Consider the following 14,616-nt stretch of genomic DNA (forward strand, 5'->3'; position numbering starts at 1 on the left):
TTCCTGTCAATCAGTATTGGAAGGGTCTGTGTACACACTGCGTGTAGTCTGCGTACCATTACCCGCGCACACGCAGTTGATGCATATGCAAAAAAACATCGGTCAAATACGTGTGATCTCTCACTTGCATTCCTTGCTGAATCAGGCTCTCTGTGAGAAGACCTGGAAAACATGCACTGTTTGGGGTCCTGAGGACTGAGCTTCAGAACCTGTGGTCTAGTGGGTACCCAGCTTTATTTTTACAGCTCAGCTTGCCCCCAGGCAGCATGCTGTGTAATAGCCTGATGGTTGTGGAAAGTGCCGATGTGTCAGCAATTTAATTGTGAGACTTAAATCATGCTAAGGTAAAACAAAAAACAACCTTTGTCTAAAAATAAATTGGCGATTTAAATCTCATGGCTAAACTGAAAAACATTGTAATTTTCTGCACCACACAGGGTATTATTTCTAATAAAGCTTTATGTCCACAGGAGTGGGGTCATTACAACACAGGCCTCCTTCTGACCCTGCGCTAATTACCACAGGAACATCTGTACACCACCTTTGTTATATTATGAGGGCAGATATTACTTGTGACATTACACCTAAAGCAGGAATTAAGCTTTTCACTGAGTCGACCCCCCTTGGGCACAATGCTAAATTGATGAATTCTAGGAAGCAATGCTTCAAGGTCAAATGATCTCATATTTCACTATCTTCAAATGATTTCTAACAATCTGCACATGATCCATTTTAAATGTATAATTACTTGTTTTTGTATTTCATCTGTGTATCTTCAAAGAGTGCACCAAAGAGCACGCATATTTTGTGTTCTGACAAATAAATTCGTAGCATAGCACTGCCATGTACCATACAGTTGAGCCGTTTTTAATCCTAAATAAAAAAGGACATAACCTTGATAATAGTCGTCACGTATGTAACTAATATCTATAGCATACGACGTGCCTCATCTCAGTACTTTGCTTTTGCCTGTGAATATACTGACTGTGTCTGAGAATAAAAACCAGCAAATCTGAGACTCTGCCAGCCACAACATGACTGATTCAAGATTAAGCCGTGACCAATCCGGTTCTCCCGATGTGGTTGGAGAAAGGAGGGCTTATTAGTGATTGGCTGCTTGTCATTTGGATCACATGATCTTTCCTGCACATCCAGTATGGCTTCCCCCTGTAGCACGGCAAAGTCCTGGCAAATTGCAATGCGCGAGAGAAGGCGCCTGGCACGAGGCTGAGCATGAGTAACGGGCAGCTGCAGGGCAGGATCATCGCCATGAGGTCCTACCAAGCCTTCCTGCTCTTCGTGGCAGCCCTGGCTGTGTTCGCCTTCTATTACCTGTGTTCTGGGAAGGAGAATTTCTCCAGCACCACTAGGCGGATGAAGCAGAACAGCGCTGCCCACAGTATGATCCCAGAGTCGGACCTGTCCTCCTCTTCATCGGAGCTGAAGCTCAGTGAAGGGAAGAGCAAGACCCTGGAGAGCCGCGGGGTGCTGGACTATCACCTGCTAATGATGTTCACTAAGGTGGACAGGAGTCCCGGGTTGGGGGACAAGTTCCAGGTGGCTCTCAGCTCCTTGGTGAAGTATGGCAAGTTTGAGAGTAATGAGGTGCTCAGCCTGCACTTTGTGTCTGACGAGCCCAGCAAGGAGATTGGCAAAACTATGCTAAGGGACCTGCTGCAGGGGGCCAGCTTCAAGTATAAGGTGGGTTTCACGTAATTGTGGGGCAAATTTAGCAACGAGCTTTACCATAAGTAATAAGTTTTAAAACTTTTTGCATATGATAAATGGTGCCAATCGTAAGTGCGACTTTATGTAGCAAATGACTCCCATAACGTCTCTCTGGTAGGCAGTGGGAATCACATACAGGTGTAGCATGGAGAAGCCTACATTGGTGAAAGTAGGTTTGCGTTTCTTAATCTCACTTCTAGCACCCACAACTCTCTGAAAGGTTTCCTTGAACATGGCGTTGGGCATTCAAGGAAGTAACTTGTGTACACTGCTGTGGGAGCCACAGGGGAAGTAATCATTTATTGATGAGGCGAGTGTACGAAGGTATTTTGTCATATTTAGAAGAAATTGAGCTATTTAGATTTAAAGATAATTAGGTACTAAAAGCTGACTGAAGAATTGGACATAGCACTTTTCCACAAAACGGTTCACTAAGTAGACTACCAACATTTAAAATAACATTGTTGCTATGATCCCTAGGTCATAACACCATCATCCATTAAAAAGTAATATTTTCTTGTAAAATACGACTAGATAACCTCTTCATCCTCTCCCGTCTCTTCACCTCTAATATTCTAATATACCTAAGTAGACAGTAGTAAAGTAACTAAAATAATATATTTTAAACGGCTGATCGTGGGTCATAAACCTGATATTATTTTTATCATCCTTTTCTTTATATGGCGCAACACGTTCTGCAGCACTTAACAAAGTACAGATACAGAATGAGCAAAACAAGAAAATAGTGACTTACAGAAAAAAATATTGCAGTACAATGACATGGTTAATAAAGATTGCTGCATTAGTGGTCATAATACTCAAATAAGAAGCAGGGTGGCAGAAACCAAGGGTTAGTTGCAATAGTAGGGTGTATGGAGTAGATTATAGTTTAAGTTTAAGTAATGTGAGAATCTTGAATTGGGTTCGGAAGGGGGGGTCAGTGTAGGTCTTGTAGGAGAGGGGGTGGCAAATGTAGATCATTTGGAGAGGAAGATGAGCTAGGGCAGCGGCATTGAGGACATAATGGAGTGGGAGTCAAGGAGGCGAGATAGGTAAAGGTTACTGTAGTCCACATTGGAGATGACCAGCGAGTGGATGAGGGTCTTAGTTGCCTTCAAGGTGAGAGAGGGTTTGATCTTGGGAGTCTTTCTGAGATAGAAGCAGGAGGAGTGTCAGAGGTACTGAATGTTGGCTTGAAGGAGAGGGAGGATTCCAGGATAACTCCAGGACAGCGCACTTGGGGATAGAGGAGATGATTGTGTTGTCAATCGATAAATAAATTGTTGAAGTTGTGGTTATTCGGGAGGGAAGATGATCAGCTCAGTCTTAGACATGTTAATTTTAAGAAAGCGCTGGGACATCCATTAACAAATAGCAGGGAGACAGTTGGAGGTAGGGCGAGATGTAAATGGAGGTGAGGTAGATCTGAGTGTCATCAGCATAGAGATATTGGAGGCCAAAAGAGCTGATGAGCTCACCTAAACGGGATGTATAGAGGGAGAATAGGAGAGGTCCAAGAACAGGAGCTTGGGGGACACCTACCGTTAGTCGAAGTGTGTTTGAGGTGGAGAAGGAGTGAGGGATAAGTTAAGAGAACATTTTATGGTTAGAGAGGGGGAATGGTGAATTGGTGTATTGAAAAATATCACAACAGTAAGTGAAAACCAGATCAAGTGAGTGTACACTCACATGAGAGGGTGAGGAGTTCCATTGGGATAGACCAAATTATGTTGTGAATGTAAGGAGTTTAGAGGCAGAGGATTCTGGGGGGATGTTGATGGCAAAATTGAAGTCCCCCAAGATCAGGGTGGGAAGATCTGAAGACAGCAAAGTTGTCAAGGTCGAGACGAATGGCATGAATCTCTAATGTACCTCTAATGTAGAGCATGAAAGGGCTGGTTCTGAGGGTATGAGACAGAAGGAGTAACAGGAGGATAGAAGGATTCCAGCACCACCGCCCTGGTGACCCTCTGGGAGGGGGGTTGTTAGAGAATGTGTTTTCACTGAAACTAAATGCCCCCATACACGGGGCGATTTATATCGGATTGTATCATATTCGATGGCACATACGATTTCCCTTGAAAATTCTACACTTGACATTCTGTACGATTTGCGTTTAGAAAAGTGTGATTGTCCAAATGACCATACGATCCAATGTATCTTAAACGATTGTAAATCGTATGCAGCAAATACACACATGATGCATCGCTGAATCCTGCTGTCTTCTCCACCATTGTCTGTCACAAAATGGAGGAGGGGAGTGTCCAGGGACATCGTACTGCTGCAAAAGCTCGTACAATGTGTGTCAAATCATACACAATAGGTCGCAATCTTTCTGCAAAACCACCTGATCTACGATGCCGATACACGACCCTGGGGACGCGCATCGTAATCTTGTATGAAAACTCTACTTTTGGTTGTTACGATAAGTTGAAAACCGTCATATCGTGTGAAAAATTGCCCCGTGTATGGGGGTCTTTAGAAAGAAGGTAGCGCATACCCCATCCCAATTCTAAATCTGTCTACTCCTGCAGTGCAACATTATTTTGCCAAGGTACAAATGCTCCTTTTTTTTTTTTTTCCCTTTCTTTGCTCCTAATAACACTGAATTAGCCTTACTATTTGCTGTCCTCTGACTGCTCTGATCTTTCGTGTCCTGCATGTGGCTTTTGGTTTGCTGACATAGGCCTATGTCTTTCCTCAAACATTTTACCAGATATTACTACTTTTTTTTTATTATTAAAAGCCAGCTAGTAGCGTTCACTCTAGGTGCAGGGCACTGATCAGTGAGGAGGGCATATTTAAATTTTGAGGGACAAAATTTTAGACGCGGTGTTGCTATGTTAAAAGGTTGTGCACCCAGCTCTAACCAATGAACTTGTAACATACAGAAGGTATGGGTACATAAACTAATAAAGCAGAAAGTGTTTTCCATGGCATCAACTAAGAAACTCTGGGCCTAATTCCGAGAGATAATGCAATCGCAACTGCGTTCTCTCATGGATCGCAGTTGCTAAAATATGCTAATGTCTTCCACAGCACAGCCAAGCATAATAGGAACGTCAACTGCTGCCTTCTCATGTCCGTGCGATGTGCAACAGTGTAAACATCGGTACTATTGACGCACAGTAGGCAGCATGCAAGTCAAGTCTGACCAGCTGCAAACACTGCAGCTCCCCTGACACACAGAGGGCCCTCATGCTGTGAAGGAAATTGCAATGGCTAATTTATGCAACCTCATGAAATGGCGTTTAAAGTGTCCGACACACCTGTGCTTTTATAACAACCCCTTCCCCATCTGTTACCACTCCAAATGCCGACTACCTGTCACTCATTGTCCACGTGGTCCTCTCTACGAGTGTAATCGCAATGCAATCGCTGCGAGTGCAACTTTCGATCGATCTGCGTAAATATTGGCTTTGCGAAAATCTTTGAACCAGGCTCTGTGCAGAAGTTGGTGAGAGAAAACTCACCCGCAGTGCAAAAGCAGCTGAGGAGATTAGCGCTGCTGACAGGCTCCCACCTTCATGTGCTCAGACATCAATCCGAAATGAAAATAAACATTATTTACAATATGCCCTTAACCTTAACTAATGTCCCTGGCCCCTCACACTTTGTGCGTAAGGAACAGCAGATATAGGCTGCTAGTGAAATTGGCGCAGGATCTAACACAGCAAGTACACATTCTCATCATTGTATCTAATAACTGTGCCATAGTTATATATGGTGTAGTGTTCACTCTAGGTCATTTCAGCAGTGTGCTGCACCCTGCCTTTTTTTATAAACTTAAAGCTGTGCCCTGTCCTTTTACAGATTGATAGATATATGGTTGGCCGCTGCGTGTGGCCAACCATAACTCTCCCACAGCAGACGGAGGCAAAGCGGTCCTTTGACTAACAAGGCATAAAATACTCGTATTTTCCCCCTCCATAGTTGTCCTACAGTGATAGTGAACCATAAGCCCTCCCCCTGCTATATGGGGCCTGAGCTTCTGACTGGTAGCTACTGCTGCTCCTCTGGTGCCGGATAACACGTTTCCCTTGCAGTCCCACTATCTTGTGTGTGTGGGTTTAAAGGCAAGAAGTAGCTCCTCCAGCTACGACCTAGAAGTCCTCTCCAGATTATTCAGGTGGTAGTGCCACCGCCACTCCTTCAGCGTCAGAAGCCATAACAGTGAACAGGCGGCATAACTGTATATCAGATCTGTCACCACATACTGGTGCGTACTCAGTGAGGGTCCTATGTGCAGAAAGGACAGTAAATAATTGTGTTTATTAGTATCAGAAATGTTATTGTTATTTAAAGGGAATGTTTATATACAAGATGTGCTTTAGTGCAGAATTAATAAATACAAAACAAAGCTTAAATAATAAGCAGTAGGCAATTTATACAATAAAATACTGTTTACTTCAGTTTTAGTGACCTGTCCAGAATTTTGCCCTTCAAAAATAAAATGTGCCCTCCTGAGTGATCAGCATCAGGCCAAAAAATCCTAGCTCTGAATGCTATGGTGGAGCCATTCAGAGCTGCCTGCATTACAGAACGCATATCTCTGCTCATTGTTCTCTTTGGTACATAACGATAAATTATATGTACAAAATTTTTCACAGCTGTACTGGTATCTGCACACATCTCCTATTAATACATTTTCTGTCCTTTATTGCAGGCAACTTTCTTTACATTTATAACCAATACTACCGTATATACTCGAGTATAAGTCGACCCGAATATAAGCTGAGGTACGTAATTTTACCACAAAAATTTGGGAAAACGTATTGACTCGAGTATAAGCCTAGGGTGGGAAATGCAGCAGCTACTGGTAGTAATCCCTCCCCTGGTACTGCCCCCAGTAGTAATATTCCCCCCCTGGTAGTGCTCCCAGTAGTAATACCCACCTGGTAGTGCCCCCAGTAGTAATATTCCCCCCCTGGTAGTGCCCCCAGTAGTAATATTCCCCCTTTGGTAGTGCCCCCAGTAGTAATATTCCCCCTTTGGTAGTGCTCCCAGTAGTAATATTCCCCCTTTGGTAGTGCCCCCAGTAGTAATATCCCCCCTTGGTTGTGCCCCCAGTAGTAATATCCCCCCTTGGTTGTGCCCCCAGTAGTAATATCCCCCCTGGTAGTGCCCCCAGTAGTAATATACCCCCCTGGTAGTGCCCCCAGTAGTAATATCCCCCCCCCCGGTAGTGCCCCCAGTAGTAATATCCCCCCCCCGGTAGTGCCACCAGTATTAATCCCCCCCCCCTGGTAGTGCCCCCAGCAGTATTAATCCCCCCCCGGTAGTGACCCCAGTAGAGAGATGTTATATATATATATATATATATATATATATATATATATATATATATATATATATATATATATATATATATATATATATATATATATATATACACCACTTACCTGAAACCCCGCTCCTGGTCCCGACGCTGCTACTGGATCCTCCGGCCGCTTTGCATTATGGGAGAGACGTCGTCATGACTACGTCTCTCCCATTACCCACTGCGGGAGCCGGAAGATGGCTCCCGCAGTGGGAGCAGCAGCAGCCGATGAGAGTCTGACACTCTCATCGGCTGCTGATTACAGCAAACACACGGCTGCCGGCTTCGGCGGCTGTGTTTTTGGCAGTGTGTAGTGCTGACCGAACTCCGTCCGGTCAGCGCTACACACGCGGTGCAGAGACACAGTCTGCACTGTGTGTTTTGGCAGTGTGTAGTGCTGACTGAACTCCGTCCGGTCAGCGCTACACACGCGGTGCAGAGACACAGTCTGCACTGTGTGTTTGGCAGTGTGTAGTGCTGACTGAACTCCGTCCGGTCAGCGCTACACACGCGGTGCAGAGACACATTCTGCACCGCGGCCCGCATGGTACGCTACTCAGCTGCGTACCATGCGGGCATCACTCGAGTATAAGCCGAGGGGGTGCTTTTTCAGCACAAAAAATGTGCTGAAAAACATGGCTTATACTCAAGTATATACGGTAATTTGTAGTTTAAACTGTATCTGGATATCTTGAGGTTTTCTTTTTAAATTTTTTTTTTTCCAGTCAATGTGTTATAATAAGTTAGATCTAATAAAATCTTCTGGCTCTATGCAATCTAATTATATGGGGTTAATCACAGGTTCAATCAAATTTGTTACATTAATCTTTGCTCTTAACAGCTTTCTAATACTATATACAGTCAGGTGCATAAATATTGGGACATTGACAGAATTTTCATATTTTGGCCTCTATTCACCACCACAATGGCTTTGAAATGAAACAAACAAGATGTGCTTTAACTGCAGACTTTCAGTTTTAATTTGAGGGTAATTACATCCAAATCAGGTGAACGGTGTAGGAATTACAACGGTTTCTATATGTGCCTCCCACTTTTTATGGGGCCAAAAGTAATGGGACTATCAACTCAAAAGCTATTTCATGGACAGGTGTGGGCTATTCCCTCGTTATTTCATTATCAATTAAGCAGGTAAAAGGTCTGGAGTTGATTCTAGGTGTGACATTTGCATTTGGGATCAGTTGCTGTCGACTCTCAATATGAGATCCAAAGAGCTGTCACTATCAGTGAAGCAAGCCATCATTAGGCTGAAAAATCAAAACAAACCCATCAGAGAGATAGCAAAAACATTAGGTGTGGCCAAAACTGTTTGGAACATTCTTAAAAAGAAAGACCGCACCGGAGAGCTCAGCAACACCAAAAGACCCGGAAGACCACGGAAAACAACTGTGGTGGATGACAGAAGAATTATTTCCCTGGTGAAGAAAAACCCCTTCACAACAGTTGGCCAAATGAAGAACACTCTCCAGGAGGTAGGTGTATATGTGTCAAAGTCAACAAACAAGAGAAGACTTCACAAGAGTGAATATAGAGGGTTCATCACAAGATGTAAACCATTGGTGAACCTCAAAAACAGGAAGACCAGATTAGAGTTTGCCAAACAGCTAAAAAAGCCACTACAGTTCTGGAAAAACATCCTATGGACAGATGAGACAAAGATCAACTTGTACCAGAGTGATGGGAAGAGAAGAGTATGGAGAAGGAAAGGAACTGCTCATGATCCAAAACATACCACCTCATCAGTGAAGCATGGTGGTGGTGTCATGGCGTGGGCATGTATGGCTGCCAATGGAACTGGTTCCCTTGTATTTATTGATGTGACTGCTGACAAAAGCAGCAGAATGAATTCTGAAGTGTTTCGGGCAATATTATATGCTCATATTCAGTCAAATGCTTCAGAACTCATTGGACGGCGCTTCACAGTGCAGATGGACAATGACCCGAAGCATACTGCAAAAGCAATCAAAGAGTTTCTTAAGGCTAAAAAGTGGAATGTTATGCAATGCAATGGCCAAGTCAATCCCCTGACCTGAATCCGATTGAGCATGTATTTCACTTGTTGAAGACAAAACTGAAGGGAAAATGCCCCAAGAACAAGCAGGAACTGAAGACATTTGCAGTAGAGGCCTGGCAGAGCATCACCAGATATGAAACCCAGCGTCTGGTGATGTCTATGCGTTCCAGACTTCAGGCTGTAATTGCCTGCAAAGGATTTGCAACAAAGTATTAAAAAGTGAAAGTTAGATTACTTTTGGACCTTAAAAAGTGGGAGGCACATATAGAAACCGTTGTAATTCCTACACCGTTCACCTGATTTGGATGTAATTACCCTCAAATTAAATCTGAAAGTCTGCAGTTCAAGCACATCTTGTTTGTTTCATTTCAAAGCCATTGTGAATAGAGGCCATAATTTGAAAATTCTGTCAATGTCCCAATATTTATGCACCTGACTATCTTTTTTTTACCTTTTTTTTTCCCCATATTTAATAACCAGTAATTTATTATATTGATCCACGGTTTTCACATACTGTTTGGTTTTCTCTCTTTAATTTATTAGAACATGGCTACATTTTTTTTCCACTGATTTATGTTTACAGATTGGTTTATTCAAGCCCATGGTTTCTTCTAACACCTTCACTACCAAAAATTGGTTACAATTTATACATTTGTCTGCTGCTTTGACGAAAGAAAATCCATTTTTATTTATAGTCCTAGAAATTAATTTTTAAAATGGCTACCAGAACAAATAAATCACTCATTTTTAAGCATGTTGTATGTCTGTGTACCTAGCATTAGATAGGGAAACTTGAATAAACAAATAGTTTTCTTGAATCCTTCCCATAGTAACTTTACAAAATTTAAAGCAAGTTATCCCCATATTTTACTCCTCTTCAGATTATGTGCCTGCATATGCCAGTAACTTCTGCATGTGCTAGAAAGTCCATATGGAATGAACTTTGTTCTGCAATTAACAGTAATGAGGAAACTACTTTTTACTCCTTATTCAACTGGATGTACATATACAGCTTAGGATAATGTCTGACCTTTGAAAATATCTGCATTAATTTTGATGCCTAGTAATGTTTAACCTAATTGGTGTGCAATTTATCTACAGTAACTAGACAGAAAACTACTATCTACATTTTAACTAGGTTAACTTTTTTCATATCTTTCACATTTAATTGCAGAATAAATTATACCGGTAATCATTATGCACTCACCGATGAGCACTGTATAGCCCAGTAGTGCATGAAGAAGAGGTACAAATCATCCAATTTATGCAGGCCATCCCTCTGCAGACGATAGGCGGCATGGCGACCTGAAACCAGTGGTCTATCAAGCCCTGCTTTCTAATATTACCTGGGTGTTCACTAAATATGTATATAAACTCTATTTAGTTCTTTAAAACTTCTATTTGTTTAATTTTGCTGACAGTGTCACATTATTAAGTAAAAAAAGTAATGTTTGGGCTCTTCACTTTTTTTAGTATACTGATTTTCTACTTCAGGGTCCATAGGGTATCCACAGGATACCTTGGGGTATAGGTGATGACGTCAGGCATCGGGCACCATATAGTTAAGTTTCAGCCTCCCAGGATGCACTAGGGTCCCCCTCCTATATCCCGCCCCCGAGCCAAGGCATCTCAGTTTAGTTTGGTGCCCGGCCGGAGTCGGATGCACCTGTTAGAGGGGGCCATGAAGAGCCCCTGAAGTTTCTTCAATGCAGCTGTGGCTGCACATCTGGAAGTACAGCATGGACAGTCAGTCCTGACATCCATGCTGTCTTCCCTACACCCCCACCGGTACCAGAACGCCGGTACTGATCCGGGGATGCTGGTAGGCATCTGGGGTCACAGCTAGCGGTGACTCCAGATGTTTAGGACCATGGCCGGAATCAAGGGGGACAACAGGTAAGCAGCGGGGTCTCGCGGTGATGCATGGTCCCGAGTCCCCAGGCAGGGGGCTCCCTGGGGACTGGCTGCAGCGTGGAGCCAGGTTCTAACCTGCGCTTCCACTACCCCCCTGGGACAGCAGGACCGCGGCAGAGCGGTAGCGCTGCGGCGTCCCAGGGGTTAAATGCATGCCAGGGGAGCGCGCCTTCCCTGTCTCACAGCCGGCGCCTCCCGCGCTGCACACAGCCCTCTCTGCTCTAGCTGACTGGTCCTGTGTCAGCGCTCCTCCCCCAGGCCGGCCTCCTCTCTGCTCCTCGGTGGCCATCTTTGGAAGAAGCATGGTGAGCGCTGCTGGACGCTGATGAACAGTGGCATCGCGGTCTGGGTCCCCCTGCATACCTCTCCTCCGTTGGATTAAGGTCTGTGTATGCAGCGCTGTGTCCTACCAGGCTCTGAGTCTGTGTAGTTGAGGATCAGCGATGATAGTGCAGGAATTGATTTCTTTGCATTGTATGTGACCTATGCTAGCATCTGCTGCCTGTACTTTCATTTTCTATCTGTCAGCATTTAACTGTCCCTGTTCTTTCTGCTAAAGCCCTTGCGGTGCGGTGCTTGCAGGGTGGTCTCACACTATACTAACGAGTATCAGGGACAGGGGTCACATACTTACCATTATGTCTGAAAGTGATTTTCCTTTCCAGCATTTATGTACTACATGCAAGGTACCTATAGCGGAGGGGGACGGTAGTGCGGAGGGACTATGTCGACAGTGTTATTCGTTGAAGCGACCGATTACGGTCACGCCCTGGGCTTGTTTTGCCAAAGCGCTTACAACCCTCGTGGGCCAGTTAGCTCCGCAGCCTGCCTTCACTCAGATGGGTTTGTCCCAGCAGTCAGTGGTGTCGTCACCCATGCAGGGTTTCCCAAGACAATTGATGGTACCCCACAGTCTGCCTGTTTCCCCTCCTCAGGTCTCTCATGAGCCTGCGTGGGTTAATTAGTTAACAAGCTCTGTACAGCAGTTGTCAGAAGTGTTGCAAGGGGAGTCTGTGATGCGGCCTCACAAGCGGCCGGTGGCGTCTGTCTGCTCCTTATGAGGATGACGACGGGACGTCCGACGATGGGGAGATTCTGGATCTTTCTGACCAGGAACGCTAAGTCTAAGGTGTATATACCTGGCCTTATTCGTGCAGTCTGTACTGCTTTAGTTATTGAGGATGAGGAGCCTCCAGTATCAAAGTCCAAATACGCCTTTTTCAAGGATGTTAAAGGAGATACCACAGTGTTTCCTCTTTCGGGGCAATTAGTTGACCATCTAGAGGAAGCGTGGAAACAGCCAGGCAAACGATATCAGCCTCAAAGGCGTTTAGCAGTGGCGTATCCGTTTGCGGACAATTATTTTGCCAAGTGGGAGTCCCCTCCACAGGTGGATTCTCATGTGACACGCCTTGTCCGTAGTGCCACATTACCCATGCCATCCATGTCCTCCCTTAAGGATGCTACGGACCGCAAGGTCGAGATCTGCCTGAAGTCCGTCTATTCCCTTGCGGGGGGGGGGAAGCACAGCCAGCTATGGCCATTTGCTGGGTTGCCAGAGCTATGGAGCGCTGGGCTGATACATTGGAGGCGACCTTCGATTCCGACTGTTCGGCTGAGCAAACGGAGTTGATCGGCAATCTCCGGGATTCGGCCACTTATATTAACAAAGTGGCCTTGGATATTAGTACCCTGGCATCTCGAATTTCTTCGGCAGCTGTAGCTGCTCGTCGCACATTGTGGTTGCGATCTTGGAAGGCAGACGCGGATTCCAAAAAGGGTTTGGAAGCGTTGCCTTTTAACGGAGAAGTTCTCTTTGGTCCGGACCTGGACTAAATTGAAGCCACGCTGGCGGCAGCTAAATCGGCATGTCTCCCGTCTGCTGCAGTTCCTTCCGGTTCAGGTACGTCGTCCTTTCGGCCTTATAGGGCCTAGGGTAGGCCTAAAGCACAGTCCTTTCCCCGACAGGCTGGCCCCAAGAAACCGGCCAAGCCCCGGAAGCAGGCCTGGAGTACCAGACGTCCGGCCCCTAAGCCAGATGACAAGCCCTGCGGCCTGACGGTCCGGGCCTCCCTTTGGGGGATCCCAAAGTGGGAGGCCACCTGCTGCAGTTCGCTCGGTGTTGGTCGGTCACCACGACGGACACTTGGGTTCTCGAGGTGGTCTCACACGGGTATGCCCTCTCCTTCCGGCACAGACCCCCAGCTCGATTCTTCACCACGGGTCTACCATCAGACCGGAACAAAGCCACGGAGCTGCGGAAGGTCTTGCACACTATGCTCCCGGCTGGAGTTATAGTGCCTGTTCCATTCTCCCAGAGGGGCCAGGGTTTCTCTTCCAATCTCTTTTTGGTGCAGAAACCAAATGGGTCGTTTCGTCCGATTCTCAACCTCAAGGCTCTCAACAAGTCATTGCAGGTGCCGAAGTTTCGGATGGAGACCCTTCGGTCCATCATTCTGGCGCTGGAACCTGGGGACTACATGGTGTCATTGGACATACAGGACGCTTACCTGCATGTCCCTATTCTTTTGCGCCATCAGCAGTTCCTCAGGTTTGCAATCCGCAGCGACCACTTTCAGTTCCGGGCGTTACCTTTTGGCCTGGCGACAGCACCACGTGTTTTCACCAAGGTGATGGCGGTCATGGCGGCTTCCCTGCGGCTGCAGGGAGTCCGCATGTTGCCGTACTTGGACGACCTTCTCTTAGTGGCAGGATCTCCGGAGCTCCTTCTCCGCCACTTGGACCTGACCATTACGCTACTGCAACGGCACGGCTGGTTGATAAACTGGCAGAAGTCCACCCTGATCCAGTCTCAGCGGATTCTGCATCTCGGAGCCTTATTGGACTCGGGACAGCAAAGGATCTTTGTGATGGGGGAAAAGATCTCTGCCTTACAGTCGAGGGTGAGCAGTTGTCTGCAGAGCCGCCGGGTGTCTCTGCACTCAGCAATGAGGTTACTGGGCTCCATGGTGTCTGTATTCGACATGGTGGAATATGCCCAGTTTCACTCCAGACCTCTGCAGCACCTGATCCTGTCCAAATGGAATGGACTGCCTCAGAGTCTGAAGTCCCAGACGTTGGTGCTCACTCCGGAGGTTCGCCTGTCTCTAGCCTGGTGGTTGCAGACGACCCATCTCAACAGGGGTCGTCCGTTCTGGGTGGCGAATTGGGTCCTGTTAACAACGGACGCCAGTCTTCGGGGCTGGGGAGCGGTCTCGGGTCCACACTTTTTCCAGGGCAGGTGGACTCCGGCAGAAGCAGAGCTTCCAATAAACACCTTGGAACTCCGAGCGGTTTTCAATGCTCTCCAGCAGGCACATCGGGTTCTCCAAGGTCACCCAGTGCAGGTCCAGTCGGACAATGCTACCACCGTGGCCTACATAAACCGGTAAGGAGGAACCCGAAGTCGGGCGGCTCTCGTAGAGGTGTCTCGGATCCTGGTATGGGCGGAGCGCAATCTTCCGGCCATATCAGCTGTCTTCATCCCGGGAGTGCTAAACTGGGAGGCGGACTCTCAGTCGCCAGGACGTTCATCCGGGGGAATGGTCCCTGCACCCGGACGTTTTTCAACTGCTGGTGACAGGTGGTGTCTTCCAGAGATCGACCTCATGGCGTCCCGGCA

The 14,616-nt window shown here is 46.2% G+C and overlaps 1 protein-coding gene across 1 annotated transcript in view; it reads left to right on the plus strand.

Moving 5' to 3' along the window:
* The first annotated feature begins 1,115 nt into the window (after window positions 1-1,115).
* Window positions 1,116-14,616, plus strand: part of XXYLT1 (xyloside xylosyltransferase 1) — a 298,751-nt gene continuing 285,250 nt past the window's right edge. Inside the window, exon 1 of the mRNA XM_088444743.1 lies at window positions 1,116-1,701. Within this exon, the coding sequence (XP_088300869.1) occupies window positions 1,234-1,701 (468 nt within the window). The 5' untranslated portion in view covers window positions 1,116-1,233. The remainder of the gene's footprint in view (window positions 1,702-14,616) is intronic.

Source organism: Taudactylus pleione, unplaced genomic scaffold (assembly GCF_031769625.1).
Source record: "Taudactylus pleione unplaced genomic scaffold, aTauple2 ptg000372l, whole genome shotgun sequence".
In the NCBI taxonomy this organism is placed as follows: domain Eukaryota; kingdom Metazoa; phylum Chordata; class Amphibia; order Anura; family Myobatrachidae; genus Taudactylus; species Taudactylus pleione.